Source organism: Myzus persicae, unplaced genomic scaffold, assembly GCF_001856785.1.
Source record: "Myzus persicae strain clone G006 unplaced genomic scaffold, MPER_G0061.0, whole genome shotgun sequence".
NCBI lineage: Eukaryota > Metazoa > Arthropoda > Insecta > Hemiptera > Aphididae > Myzus > Myzus persicae.
In genome coordinates this window covers 311,670-326,047 of record NW_019101158.1, presented here as the reverse complement: position 1 = coordinate 326,047, position 14,378 = coordinate 311,670, and the positions used below count along the sequence as shown (strand labels likewise).

Below are 14,378 nucleotides of genomic sequence, written 5' to 3'. Positions count from 1 at the left end.
ATGCATCCATTTGTCTACAGTGTTTTTAATAATTACATAATTTTTAAATACTAATACTTCATCATTAAATGTTTTCATTGCTATAACTGTATGACTTTCATCTTTTAGTTCGTAAATAAAACTTTTGATATTATCAAATACCTAAAATAAAATATATTCATACATTTACTAATCATTTGAATAAGTTAAAATTTAAGCTTATACACATTTACAGTTTTGATACCTGAATAATATATTCCTGAATAACAACTGGATTAGAATTACCATAAATGAACAACAAATCATTATCTGATATAAAATAAAATCTAGGAAAACAATTTCTTTTCTCAGTAATATAACTATTTAACTCTTTTTGACTAGTGTCTAAACGAAATTCTAACCATGATAATTGGTTAATAATATTTGGCGATAAACACTGTTCAAGGATCTTCGAATTTCTATTTGCATTAGCCATTACCTATGAACATAATAATTAAATCAATATAAATTAAATAATGACAACAAATACTATACATGTACTTATACATTATAATTCATACAAATCTTTTAAATTTAATCTTAGAATTTACCAACAGGTATACCTGATACCTAGGATCCAATACTAATATCTGTTAGTATTGGTTCAGGGAACTAATTTGCCCCTATATTGAAAAAAAAATATTAATAATACTAAGTGCATAGGCCTATGATCAATCACGAAAATTCAGTAGAAAGCAGTGTATTATTTAAAATAAAAAATAAAATTGTATACTTTGCAATTTTTATTAGCAATATTATGTGTAGGTAGGTACTGAATAAATGGGATATGTACAATAGTAATTTATTATAGCACTGTCTTATAAGTTACAACAGCTGGTGCTTACTCTTGGTATTCAGTACTCGTTATTTGAACATAATAAGAATTAGTTTTCACCATTAGCAATGTTATAGGAACAATGCTTTTTCACACTATTAAATACATTTAAGAAAACAATCATATTGTTAGGAAATGCTAAACCGAAGTATATTTTCACATAATATTGCTTATAGACAGTAACACTTAAAAACCAATGTCATCGTTCCCTTCTAATTGTTTATTAAAAAAACTAGGGTTATTAATTATTCATACAATAATAACAATATACCTCTTGGTAGAATTTGTTCAATTCATTGAATTTCTCAGCTTTTTCGGGTAAAATATTTAATATGTTTTTCCCAGCATATATTTCTGAGAGATAAATCCATTTTTGCTGTACATACCACCATTTATTTAGAACTTCATTCACGGTTGATAAATGTTTCTGCCATGTTTCAACTTTTTCTAAAAATGGTTCAACTGAACTAGCAAAACAAAATAATAACTTTTTTGAATGAAAAAAACTTAGAGATTTTTATTAATTGTTAATTACTATGAGTTCATCATTTTATGCATTGTAATTTGATCATCTTCCAATATTTGCAACACATAATGGACTCCACATAATTTATGTTCAATATGAAAAATTACATTAGAGAATTTCTCTATGTTTAGACTCATTGTATTCCACCGCTATAAAGTATTGAGTTAATTTTGTTTTATAAAAATATTAAATATATAAATTTGATAGTATTTAAATACATAATATTTGGTTCTTACTTCATTTATTTCTCTCAATTTTTGTTCAATTCTGTTTTCATCAATTGCTTTGCATAGTATTTTTTTAATAATATGTTTGTGTTTTACAATTCTTATTTTCAAAACTGTACCAAATGTTAAAATTTCTTCATCAAAATTGAAATATACACCTACGCAAATTATGTATAGAGTGGTTAATTAATTATTAATAATTATAAATTGCAAAATGTTGTCTAAGATACTTAATTTTCCAATATTATAATACTAACTTTATTGAATTTTTTATTGTAATAATACATTGAAGATGGTATGTTGTGTATTTTATACAAAAAATAAGGCAATTTGTAGAAGGGTCACTAGGTATTTAGTTTAAGTAATTTAATACTTAATTTAATTTTTATTAAATTTATGTTTAAAATTAGGTGGAAAATAAATTGATATGAACAGAGGACAAAACTAAAACCAAAATATTTACAGATAGTAAAATATATTAAATTATTTTATAGAATTTTACATAGTAGAAAACAGTATTTAAATAAAAACATTTTTACCAATAGTATCTAACATTTCTTTCCAATGTCTAGGTTTAAAAGCCTCATTTTTTAACTGAAGTAAAATTGGTACACTATGCCTCAATTCCTTTAAATAGTTTGCTAAAATTTTTGCTGGGTGTGTATCTTGCGCTAAGACAGGTAAAGTCTTAAATTTTAGCATAAGAGCACCAAATGCTTCACGAACAAATTCTATTTCAATCTCAAACCATGATATGTTTGACCACTTTTCAATGTCTGACTTTTGTGCTTCAAACAAGGAATATACTAGTTTCATGTATTGAAACTCAGAATAATAACTATCAAATCGATCTGTATTTAATATTTTTAAATTAAATAGTTCTTCCTCTTTAACTAATTTTTCTTTATTTTTCATGAAATCAGTAAATTTGCTGTCATATTCCTAAGATAATAAACATAGTGGTATTTTTAAAATAATCAATGACAAAACTACAAAAAATGATAAATACTTTACAAACATTCATTAAGATAAGTCCTAAATCTAAGTCATCCTTAATTTTCTTTAAGCCACACTGGTCATATTTTTCTAAAAATGTGTCAACACTAACTGAAAACATTTCAATATTGATTTTAACAGTATGGGACCAAATGAGTTTAGCTTTTTCTAAAAATAATTTCTTTTCTGAAGCAATATGTTGTAACATTGTCCAGTCGTCCTGGATATATGAAATATATGTTAGATCATCATTAGGCATAAAAACTCCCATTTCTTCCAAAATATAAATACGATGGTTTAAGTTTTGAAAAAATATCTCAACATTCACTTGTTCTGTTCTAATCTCTTCTATTATATAAAGAGTATTGTAAAAATCTTCGCTATTTCTTATATCATCGCTCGTCAGTATTTTAAAAGTCTGTAATTATTTTTAATAGTATGTAATAAATATTTAATGTACACATATATATTATATAAAGATACTAATAATATCACTATACTATAATAAACTGTAAAATATTTCTATTAAATAATACAGATACATTTTATTTTATTTTATACATAATATATCTAATAATATTTAACTAAATTAACATACAGATACATTTTATGTATTGATGAAGTTGAAGCCTGGTAATTTTTAGAATCATAGGATCACAAAAAAAAACTACCAAGTACAAATCTATAAAGGAACTTGTTAAATTCAATTATATAAATATTTATACATAGGTACTGAGTCATTAAAAAATATATAGGTGAGAACTAAATTTTAAAATTCATAATTTTGTATGAATTAATTGATAATTTCTGATTGTTTATAACTTTTAACTAATTGTATAGTACTTACGTCAAATTTATCCCCTTGACGATGCATCATTTTTCTTGTAGATTTTATTAATTGATCAGCAAAATATAATATCAATTCACGGGTGTATAGTTTCATTTGATTTATTATTGGACTGAGATCTAACCTAAATTGGATACAATGATATTGAAAAATTCTTAAATGATAAACAGTTCTCAAAATAGTTAACTTAAAACCATATAATCGAAGGGTGATATAAAATAAAGTAGATATGATATTCAATAAAAACAGAATTTAAAAAACAATAAAATGTTACATAATTAAATGAATTTAATTACATTTTGCAAAATGTATTGTAATAAAAATTAAATATAATAAGAACATACATTTAAACTATTAGTATAGGTATCCATAAAAAAATATAATTATTATTACTTTAAATAACAATTTAATTAAATAGTTACTTATATAGAATTTTTTAATAATACACACAATTAAGCAAGACATAAATCATACACAATATACATACTCGATGCATTGTATCTTTTTGTGTGATGACATTGTTGAAAAATATAATAGAAGTCGTTTTAAGTCGTTAAAAATGTTTTCATAATCCTGAATAGATGTATCTGTAGTTGAAAATCCTTTATTTTTTATTTTTGATCCTTTCCATAAGAATTTGAATTGTTTCCATCTGTATAAATAATACACATATTTGAAATTCACATTTTCAAAAACAACTGAAAATATTATACATTAATTTATAATTTATTATGCATACTTTTTTAAATATTTATTCACATCGACCATTAGACTATGGGAAGTTTTACGGAGAACTTCAATTTTTTCTAGAATAGCTTTATTGTTTATTATTTCTTCATACACTGTATTCTTGTTGTTCTCATTCTTCCATTTATTTTCTTCCGTCAAGCAATATATACATGATTCTATTTGCCAAACAGGCAAAACTTTCAACCATGTCAAACACTTTGTTACAATTCTTAAAATGTTATTATAAGTGACATACAAATTAGGAACTATGGTAATTTCTTGGTCGGTTATGTTTACTGTCAATTTGATAAGTGATCTGTCACTTAATAAAGTATTATTGTAATAATCCAAGTTGTTCAAATACATCCTTTAAAAAATGCAATTATCATAAAATAATGATAAATTCACTCCTATTAAAATTAAGTAAATAGACTTACTTAAAAATAGAATTCAGTATCATATTATTATAACTTAAATATAACCCAAACATAGGTTTACATGTACCACTTTTTGTACCAAATAAATATAGTTCTAGGCGTATTAAACATTTTGAAATTGCTTGGTAACTGTTAATGATATGGCGAAATTCTTTAAACCCAAACCGTTCATAACTTATAGGTAATATTTTGTCCTTTTATTATGTAATGCATAAACACAATAAATTTATTAATACAAAGCTAATATTATTTACATATTATGCTTAACAAATAAAATAATTACAATTACTGTCGATTCGTTATCGAATAAAATATTCAATGGAAATAAATTTATATTTTCAAACGATGTTATCAATTTTGATATATAAGATTCAACCTAAGAAAATAAAACCATTGAATATTAATAGTTCATTGAATATATGTCATAATAAATTTACTCACTATTTTTATATTGATCAACTGATTTTTTGTCCTATTTATTAAAATCAACCCATGGATTGTAAATGTATCTATACTTATTGAAAGCCAATTATAACGACAGAGACCCATGTAAAAATAATCTTCAATATCTTTCAATTTGTGTTTTAATATGGCAAGCTAATAAAGAAAATAATAACTAAATAGGTATATTATATAATATTAGAACTTCCCACAAGAAATATAATAGATGTATTGAATTATCTTGGAATCATTTACAAAATATCTTCTAGACTACTTTAAAATGGTTTTCAGGTTTATTACATCATAATAAATGTAACAATAAATAAAAAAATTTCCTCAGTATTTTTTATACAAAACTTACTTCTAAATTGCTCATAGAAGAAATAAATGTATTGTATGTATTAACCATATTTTTCACTTTCATTATGTCACCCAGTAAACTATTTTTCTTAGCTAATAACATTTGTATCTCCCTAGGTAAAACAATTCCCAAGTTTTCCATCATCTCTGCTTCTTCAATCAACTCATAGACTTGATCCTATTTTTAGAAAATATATCATCAGTAAAGAAATTATTTGAAATAGTTTAATTAGCTAAGGATATATATGTTACATTAAAATTGGTTTTGAACATTAGTTTATTATCAGATAGTATTTGATTTGATTTTCTGGAACACTTTAACCAATCTTTTAAATCTTCAATTTTAGGTGCATTACTTTCAGTATGACATTGATCTAGATTACAATTTAAGAAAATAATAGGTATAAACATTTTAAAATAAATAATGAAAATAGTACTTTACAATATTTTTTTTTTTATTGAACTTAAGCTCGGTGACTAAGGTTATTAGCTGTTGTGGATGCTAGGAACTGTGGTAGGGATAAAGTTGGTACGGTAGGTTGTTTTTACGATTGTTGCAGTTGTTTCGGTAGGTAGCAAACACGTGTATGTGTGGCAAGGTTTTTAACTACTATGAACCCGGGTGGTCATCCATCCGGGAGCTAGTAGCTGTGACCGTTTCTTACTCCCAGTCGCATTCCGCAACTGGCAGCAGCCAACGCGCCACGCCAAGCCACACTTTACAATATTATATACTATAAAAACGTCAATTATCCACTTAAAATTATTCATTCTAAAATTAGTGGTTTGGTATTTATTTTGTTTTATCATTGTTATTAAGTAGGAACTTACAATATTTTGTTGGATACACGATATCATCATTTAAAATGAGTAATATCTTTTAATGATGTTTATAATATTGTATATTATAAATGAATATTATTTAATTAAATATATCTACCTGCATTATGTTTTGTTCCAATGCAAACAAGTATGTTGGTATCCATTTGGCGTACAGCTAATAATTTTGCTTTATTTGTCCAGTCAATTAGTTTTAACCGTTCATAGCATTTCATTTGATCAACAATACTTTCATACATTTCTACAACCTAACAAAAATTGTACACTACATCGTCAACACTTTTGGTTTATAATTTTAAAAATCATCATTTTACCTTAAATTTTAAAGGCATATTAAATTCATTGGCTGATTGGAAAACAGTTATTGGTTCTTTAATTTTATCAAATAACATTCGCACCCAGAATATAGATCCAGAAATTGGAGGATGATGTCGAGAAACTGGTGGGGTATTTTGGTGAGTCTAAATATATTAATAATTAATTTAATACCTATGTAATAAATAATATTATGCAAATATAATTGAGCACATTATTCTTACCAAAAACCATGTTTCAATTGTTGTCAACTCATTTTCATACTGTCTCAAAATTGATTCATACTTGGTTTTAAGTTGCTCTTTGAAAACAGGTCTTGAAGTAAACTTTTGAAGCCTTTCCAAAATTAAATACGCCTCTTTACATGACCTTAATTAAAAAATTTAAAAAAATAACAATAATTATAAAAATTGGCATTTTATTAAAACGTTAATTGAGCAAGAAAGTCTGCTTTGACCCCAAAAGTTATTAAAATTATTATTCTTTAAGATAATATATAAACCTAAGTTACTAAAATGGTTTAGGTACCTTAAATTATTAAAACACCAGTCAATAAAAAGTTTGCATTCTTCTTCAACTCTTAATACTTCCAAATGAAATTCTTTTAAGAATAAATTCCAATTTTCCACATTATCTTCACAAAATAAATCAAAATCGATTGCATCAAAAACTTTGTATAGAGATTTAACCCTACTTATCATAACATCTAAACCAATCATATCTTTAATGACTGATCTTAATTCTGGACCCAAAATGTTCAAAAATTGATTAATTGTCTAAATGAAAATAAAAATACATTTATTTTAGTTATTTCATGAATTACTTTGTTAATTTTATTTTTTCGTCATATTTTTAAAATATTATCATATGAACCTCACTTAAATTCCATTGAAATTATTGGGGTACAAGTAAAACAATGTAAGTATTGAAAAATGAAATCATACTGGTAGCATACAACAATTGCAGAACTGAGTAAACAAAAAATAGATACTATGGCATATGTGTAAATCTGAGTAAGAAGTAGTCTTTGCGTAAATGTGAATAATTTAAAAGTTGAAGTGTTGGAAGAGTAATTTTACGTTATAAGATATAAGTATTGAAGACGAAGACAATGATTTAGGCACACCATTACCATAACATAATACTATTATCATAAAAAATGTATGGAAAATTGAAATTGTATTTTGAATTCTGCCTTATGACAATGTTTACCATTACGACTAGATAAAATAAAATATAGAGGCTGAACCACATATACAACCGTCATGATTTTTGCTTGGGTATTAAAAAAATAATTTACAGATTGTAAATGTATTTATAATAAGTAAAAAATATATATTTCTATAATACGTAAGCTACAAACTCAAAATACTTACGACCACTATTTCATGAATATCTTTTGCTATACGTTTAATATATTCTATTTTGTTAAACAACACACATTTATCAAACTCCCATCTTTGGAATTTAGATTTTTCAATAGATTTTCTAGTTTCTAAATATTTTGCTGACCAAACATCCAACATTTTTGTAGCATTAAAAGACATTTCTGATATTTCTTCAATATTTTTATTTCTAAAAAAAAGTTTTAGGTGCTGAATATGCTGGTATAATGGTATATAAGAGATTATTTTATATTAAAATATAATGAAAGTAGACATCAAAGTCAAACATATTTATGTCTTATGTAAGTTATTGTGTGCACTGTGTAGAGATGGCTTAATATTTTCTAATAACTAATAATTAATATTTATTTAAGAAAAATTAGTAATTACTTACTTGAAAATTGATTTTAAGTCACCTAAATTTCGTCCAACGTTTTCACATAAGCCATTTGAAATTTGTAAAAGCAATCTTAACATATTTACGTCTTTACCAAAATATGGTGATAAAACCCATATAGTTCTTAAATCATCGAACCAAATAGGTATAATTTTAATTATTGTATTAAAATCTGCTGATATAAAATCCTAAAATTGATTAAGATATTTATAATTTTTTCTAACACATTCAAATTATTGACACAGTTATAATAAATTAAAAACAAAAAACAAAAAAGTGTGTAACACTCTGCTATATATTGAGTGTCTAATTACTGTAGGTTCAATTTGCATTCAATATTATGAAATCATTGTAAACGATTTGAGCCAAAACTGTTTATCAGCCTTTAAACTAAGTATATTTTAAGATGTTATTGTGATTTAATTTACTATTATACATTAATACTACAGCAGAACGTAGGTTAAATTAATTTTTGCAAAAAATTTGAATAATATTTTTAAATTCCATAGAATAACTAAAATTGTTAAATATTATTAGTTTAAATATTTAATTTCATCCAAAATGGAACTTAAAATATCTGTAAAAAACTGTGTTTATATATATTTTTCAGAATTTTTGGTTACGGTGTAAAATATTTAAGTGGATTCTTGTATTAAATTTTAAATCGTTAGATACCGATAAAAATTAAGCATTTTATACATTTTTATCTATAAAATAATTTGAAAATTTTTAATATGATACATTTTATCAAAATTTGAACTTTAATTGCGTATAAAAAAAATACTGCCTTTGTATTTTTGAACTACTTTTGTAAAATTGTATGAGGATCCTTGTTCTAAAGCGTTTTGACCAAACAAATACAGTTGTATTGACATATCATATAGAAAAATACTAAAAAAATTCAAAATTTAAAATGTCTGTAAATATCTCAAAACGAGTCAAAATGTATTAAACTTTGAAAATGTTATAGTGGGTAGAAAATGTTAATATCAAAATTAGGTGAAAATTGCATGCATACAGCAATGATTTTTTTTTAATTACACCCAAAAACAAAGTTTCAAAAATTGGTTTTGCTTAAAAATTCTTGTTTTTCCTTAATTTTCATTAATTAGTATAAAGTAATATAAATACCTTATAGTGTTCCATTATGAGTGAAACATATTTTAAATTGTCTTTTGCTATGCCACATGAACGCAGAAATTGTAATTTAACAATTTTAAATTCATCCCATATGTTTTTAATTGCTTGTGTACAGTTTGATGTTTTTTCAACTACGTAAAGAAATAGTTTCGTATCTTCAGATTCAAGTTCATCTATAATTGATCTAACTGATGCTTCGCTGTTTTTCCAAAAATTAAACTCTGACTGAATAGTCTCTCGCTCTTGAAACTATATTTTATTTTAAATAAAATGTTTATATAATTTTACATGGTTTCTCAAAATCAATCATCAAACGATGAACCAATAATATAAACACTAAATGCCTAGCTCAAATGTAATGTAATTTTGTTCTAAACTGCAATACTTACTTTGCGATAACAACAATTACCTCAAAAATACTAGAGCAAAGATTTTTCATTTTTGAATTCCAATTTTCTAGTATATTTACACATTGAAGAATCATAGCGGGAGTTTTTTCAAGAGCTTCAGCTATTTCTTCTACATTGTCTTTGGTAAGACCACTCAAATATTCAGTGGCTTTCAATGATTGTCTTTTTAACATGTAATCTATTGTCCTAAAATACAATTTAGTTTATGAAATTCTGTGATCTTTAATAATGTATGAATATATTCAAAACAAATAAAATATGTACTTCATAAAGATATTATTTTTAAAAATTTTTTAGTTATTAGTACCCAACATCTTTATTTTAAAAACCAAATTATTTAATTTAATTTAAATTAAATTATTTTGTTTTACTTTTATACTTTTAATATTTTATCTGAAATTCTAAAATAGTATGAAAGTATGAAACATTAAGCAAATACTATATAATATATAATATATATTACAAATTACTGCTTACTAGTTACTACTATATTTAATCAAATTAATATTAATATGTAACATGTATAATGGGTACCTAGTTTGTTTATAAATTTAAATAATATTTTAAACAAATAGGTAGGTAGACACTGGAATTAAGACAGAACATATTATGCCATACCACTTCAATTTATCTAATAAGCATTGCAATCCAATTAAAAAGTTATGTTTCAATGGTTCTGCTGAGGTCAATTTATTTATATCGTACAGTGGTAATGGCTCAAGAATAAAAAGTTCGCGTAGTGATATAATTTTTTCCAAGTCGACTGAATCAAGTCTCTTTTCATAATCATCAGGACGCTCTCCGCTAACTAAATAATCATATGAATTGTTATAATCGGTAAACATTTGGTAGTAAACTATAAAAGTAATTTTTTATAAATTAAATGTTAGGTACTTACGAATTTCATAATCATGTTGAGCTTTAATTTCACGAGTTATTCGTACAAACGTTGATGGTATACTTGCAGAGGCCAATGTTTTAATAATATTTTTTTCAGTGCGAGTAGTAACACAGTCGTGTAAAAATGGATCAATTAAAAGTTTTTTTACAGATGGTACCCAGATATTTTCTAATTCTTTTTCCATGGATTTAATTAAACATCCGCCTTTATTACCAATTAAAAATTGACTGGGCATATAAAAATCAGCTTCTTCTTCTAAATCATAAACTGGAATAATTGAGTTTGTATTTTTAACAAAATACAAATATCTGAGATCTGCATTAAGATTTCCAATCATACATCCAAAATGAATATGCAGTTCTGGTAATGTAATTATTTTTTCTTGAATCACCTAAATTATATACATACATATATATATATAGGTAGTTTAGTAATTAGGAATTAATTTATACATAATATAGAGTTATAAATAATAAGAAATCAGTCTTCACTAGTCAAGAATTTGAATGTATTTTAAAAAAAATTAATCATTTTTAGAATTTTATATAGTTTACTGTATGCAATATAAATAACTAATATAATTTGTAAAAACAAACTAATATATATTTTAAGTTAAGTTTATTTTTTAAATAAGGTACATTAAATATTTATATCGCATAGATATTTATACCTACACGGCTACACAAAAAGTTTGTAAAAAATACATGACAAAATAGGAATGGTTTCTGTGCTTACTAATACGTAGATGCTGTTGGGATAAATATTAAATACCTATGTGTATTTTTAGACACCTACTTACTTTTACTCTTTTAAATAATTTTTCAGAATATTTTTTTACTCCACCTTCATCAGCCATTTGTATAGCTAAAAAATAAATATAATATGTATTAAAAAACATTTATGAATCTAATAATTAAAGTCAATAAAAACTACTAGTTTTTACATAAATTCCTAATTTTTATTTTTATTTAAAGTTTATCTTTTAATGACTACAAATAATCCCAAATGTGTACATTCTTAAATATTAAATATACATATACCTAATCAAACATTAGGTAATATCTTACAAGGATTTGAATTTTGAATTGACAGAACAATTGGATAGGTGATTTTTAACGACATTCGGGCACCATAGAGGTGTGAAATATACGAAATTATTACAATATTAGTGTATTATGACGTATTCTCGCTTGTGTTATAATCGGCAAATGGTATGCCCGGTCGACTTTAATATGGCTATAACAGTATAACATACGCTAACTCAAATCTATTTTTTAATTTAATACTGGACTATAATATATAATTCTAGGATTATGCATTATTTGTCTACTTCTATGTACCTACCTGTATGACATGATATATGTAATAGAAATTAGTAAAAACATTCAATGCGCCTACGCAATCATTATTACGTCAATTATTATAAATCAATTTAAATTTATTGAATGGAAACTTGCTTAATAAACATCCACAACAATGCATTTTTACATCATGATTACACACAAATACACAATACACTTTTATGTGTAAACATTTTAACAGTGACATAATTTGAAGAAAAATAATTACCAGTATCTGGACTAGAATAACCATCTCTAGATTTTCCTTCATCTGATTCATTGTCAGTGTCTGTTGCAGGCGAGTCGCCACTAGTTAATGTGTCTTCTCTGTGAACGTTTTTTTTCTTTTTCTTCTTATCTTGATGTTTTTTTTTTTTTTTTTTACCATCAGACTCTCTTAACGATTGAATTTCGAGTTCAGACACTATAAAATATTAATAAAATTGAAATATACATATAAAAGTAATGGTGATGGTAATAAACACAAATCCACGAGGAATTATACAACATTCTAAAGTTGAGATAACCTATAGGAGATTGGCGAAACACTATTTTAATAATTTAACATTTGAACACTTGCCTCCAAAATCACAATGGCATAATTAGTATTTATTACTAAATGTATAAGAAAACATTAATACGACAACGACATTCTTACTAAGTAAAGTCATAGCCAGTGCCGCAACTTCCTAATAAGGGGCCCGTGTGTGATATTTTTTTGGGCCCCTTCCTAAATTAATTTTACTGTGAGTATTACAATCTATAAGTGCCAACGTTTTTAGGTTTTGTGTATACCTACATATATAATATATATAAATATATATTTTGATTCATACGTTTTATTCAATCTGTTTCAAAGGGAACAATAAGAATAAGGGATGGTATAGAATAAGCTAAGATTAATAAAAATAAAAAGGCAGACTAAACAGATTTCAGAGGCCTCCCAGTTCTAAATACCTATAAATGCTGTGTACGTCGTCACTCGTCAACCGTCGTCGTTTGCCGCTATCAGCCTGTTGTTCTTCCGACTATTCGACAAATAACGACCTAAAGACGCGATAAAAATAGATCTTATGGACAAATTGATAGTACTTAAAAAGTTAGAAACGTTAACACCTGAATACTTGATAGGTACCTACCTTTTTCTAAACGTACCATCCTATTTTGACATACTTATTACTTAATCTAATATTGTATACCTACAACTACACTAATGTTTCAACTTTTTTTTTTATTTTTTTTTATTTTCTAGATATTTACAATCTATTCATAGAATAGTAGGCAAATTAGATAAGAGTAAAAAAAACACATGAGTAATATGACGGAAGAAGCCACCCATTAATGACACTACCTATTTTGTTTAGTTTATTAGGAGAAATTTGATCTAGGAATCAAGCATTTAGCAGGTCACGACACCAATTACGTTTGAGACGTCTGGAGGGATTATCTGGAATCGAAGGGACTGCTAGATTTTTTATAATGTTTCAACTTAAAAAAAAATTATTGTAAATAGTTAAATTTTGAGTTTTAAGACAATTTCAGTGTTTGCTCCAGGTTGGACCCGGAGCCCCCCAAATGTATGTAAGCCTTGAGGCCCGTGTGCGCCCCACACTCTACACACCCGGTTTTTGTGGCACTAGTCATAGCATATTGTTTTTTGTATCATAGGTATGATGTGTTATGACTTATGTGTTTTATGTGCAGAGTGCAGAGTGCGGACTGCAGTTTACGTTTACTGATTATTATTCAAATAAAACCAATAGTGATGTTTAAAATAAAAATACATACGTTCTTCTTCGACTTCAATCTCCTCTTTGATGACCTTTTTTACCGTAGTTGTATAAATATAAAATATATTTGTGTTTATATTTCTGTTTACTGTCGAAGATTCGAGGTATTGGATAAATTGCTGTCTTAATAATCCTTCGTCTTTGTTCAGAGTTTCTCCAAACAGTTTTACAGTCTCTCTTTCAGTTCCAATCTCAAAAACGTTGTTTATGCATTTTACAAACCACAATAATCTGAAGTCCATTTTTCAAAAATATTTTTTATAAAACTACTGTAGATTTATCCTCAATTCGTTAATTCGAATTGATACGCCATATATTCGTGTAAGAAATACGCTAGGACCCCATTTTAAATTAAATTTTGTATCGTCTTCATTGTACATACTATATTCCACAATAATTTTGACTTCCTAAATAACAATATTTTGAATAGTTTTTTTTGTTCCT

General features: G+C 25.5%; 1 protein-coding gene across 1 annotated transcript in view; it reads right to left on the bottom strand.

Annotated features, from left to right (window-relative positions):
- Positions 1-14,378, bottom strand: part of LOC111027984 (dynein heavy chain 10, axonemal-like) — a 21,254-nt gene extending 6,876 nt beyond the window's left edge. Inside the window, exons 1-27 of the mRNA XM_022306500.1 lie at positions 13,933-14,378; positions 12,374-12,568; positions 11,604-11,668; positions 10,802-11,195; positions 10,522-10,711; positions 9,903-10,089; positions 9,485-9,742; positions 8,351-8,541; positions 7,948-8,146; positions 7,100-7,347; positions 6,796-6,940; positions 6,571-6,717; positions 6,357-6,504; positions 5,669-5,790; positions 5,418-5,594; positions 5,057-5,212; positions 4,899-4,991; positions 4,616-4,809; positions 4,189-4,545; positions 3,937-4,101; positions 3,450-3,573; positions 2,625-3,020; positions 2,146-2,548; positions 1,616-1,662; positions 1,389-1,528; positions 1,125-1,320; positions 58-141 (exon numbers count right to left, since the gene is read on the bottom strand). Coding sequence (XP_022162192.1) covers positions 58-141; positions 1,125-1,320; positions 1,389-1,528; positions 1,616-1,662; positions 2,146-2,548; positions 2,625-3,020; positions 3,450-3,573; positions 3,937-4,101; positions 4,189-4,545; positions 4,616-4,809; positions 4,899-4,991; positions 5,057-5,212; positions 5,418-5,594; positions 5,669-5,790; positions 6,357-6,504; positions 6,571-6,717; positions 6,796-6,940; positions 7,100-7,347; positions 7,948-8,146; positions 8,351-8,541; positions 9,485-9,742; positions 9,903-10,089; positions 10,522-10,711; positions 10,802-11,195; positions 11,604-11,668; positions 12,374-12,568; positions 13,933-14,176 — 5,265 coding nt within the window. The 5' untranslated portion in view covers positions 14,177-14,378. The remainder of the gene's footprint in view (positions 1-57; positions 142-1,124; positions 1,321-1,388; positions 1,529-1,615; positions 1,663-2,145; positions 2,549-2,624; positions 3,021-3,449; positions 3,574-3,936; positions 4,102-4,188; positions 4,546-4,615; positions 4,810-4,898; positions 4,992-5,056; positions 5,213-5,417; positions 5,595-5,668; positions 5,791-6,356; positions 6,505-6,570; positions 6,718-6,795; positions 6,941-7,099; positions 7,348-7,947; positions 8,147-8,350; positions 8,542-9,484; positions 9,743-9,902; positions 10,090-10,521; positions 10,712-10,801; positions 11,196-11,603; positions 11,669-12,373; positions 12,569-13,932) is intronic.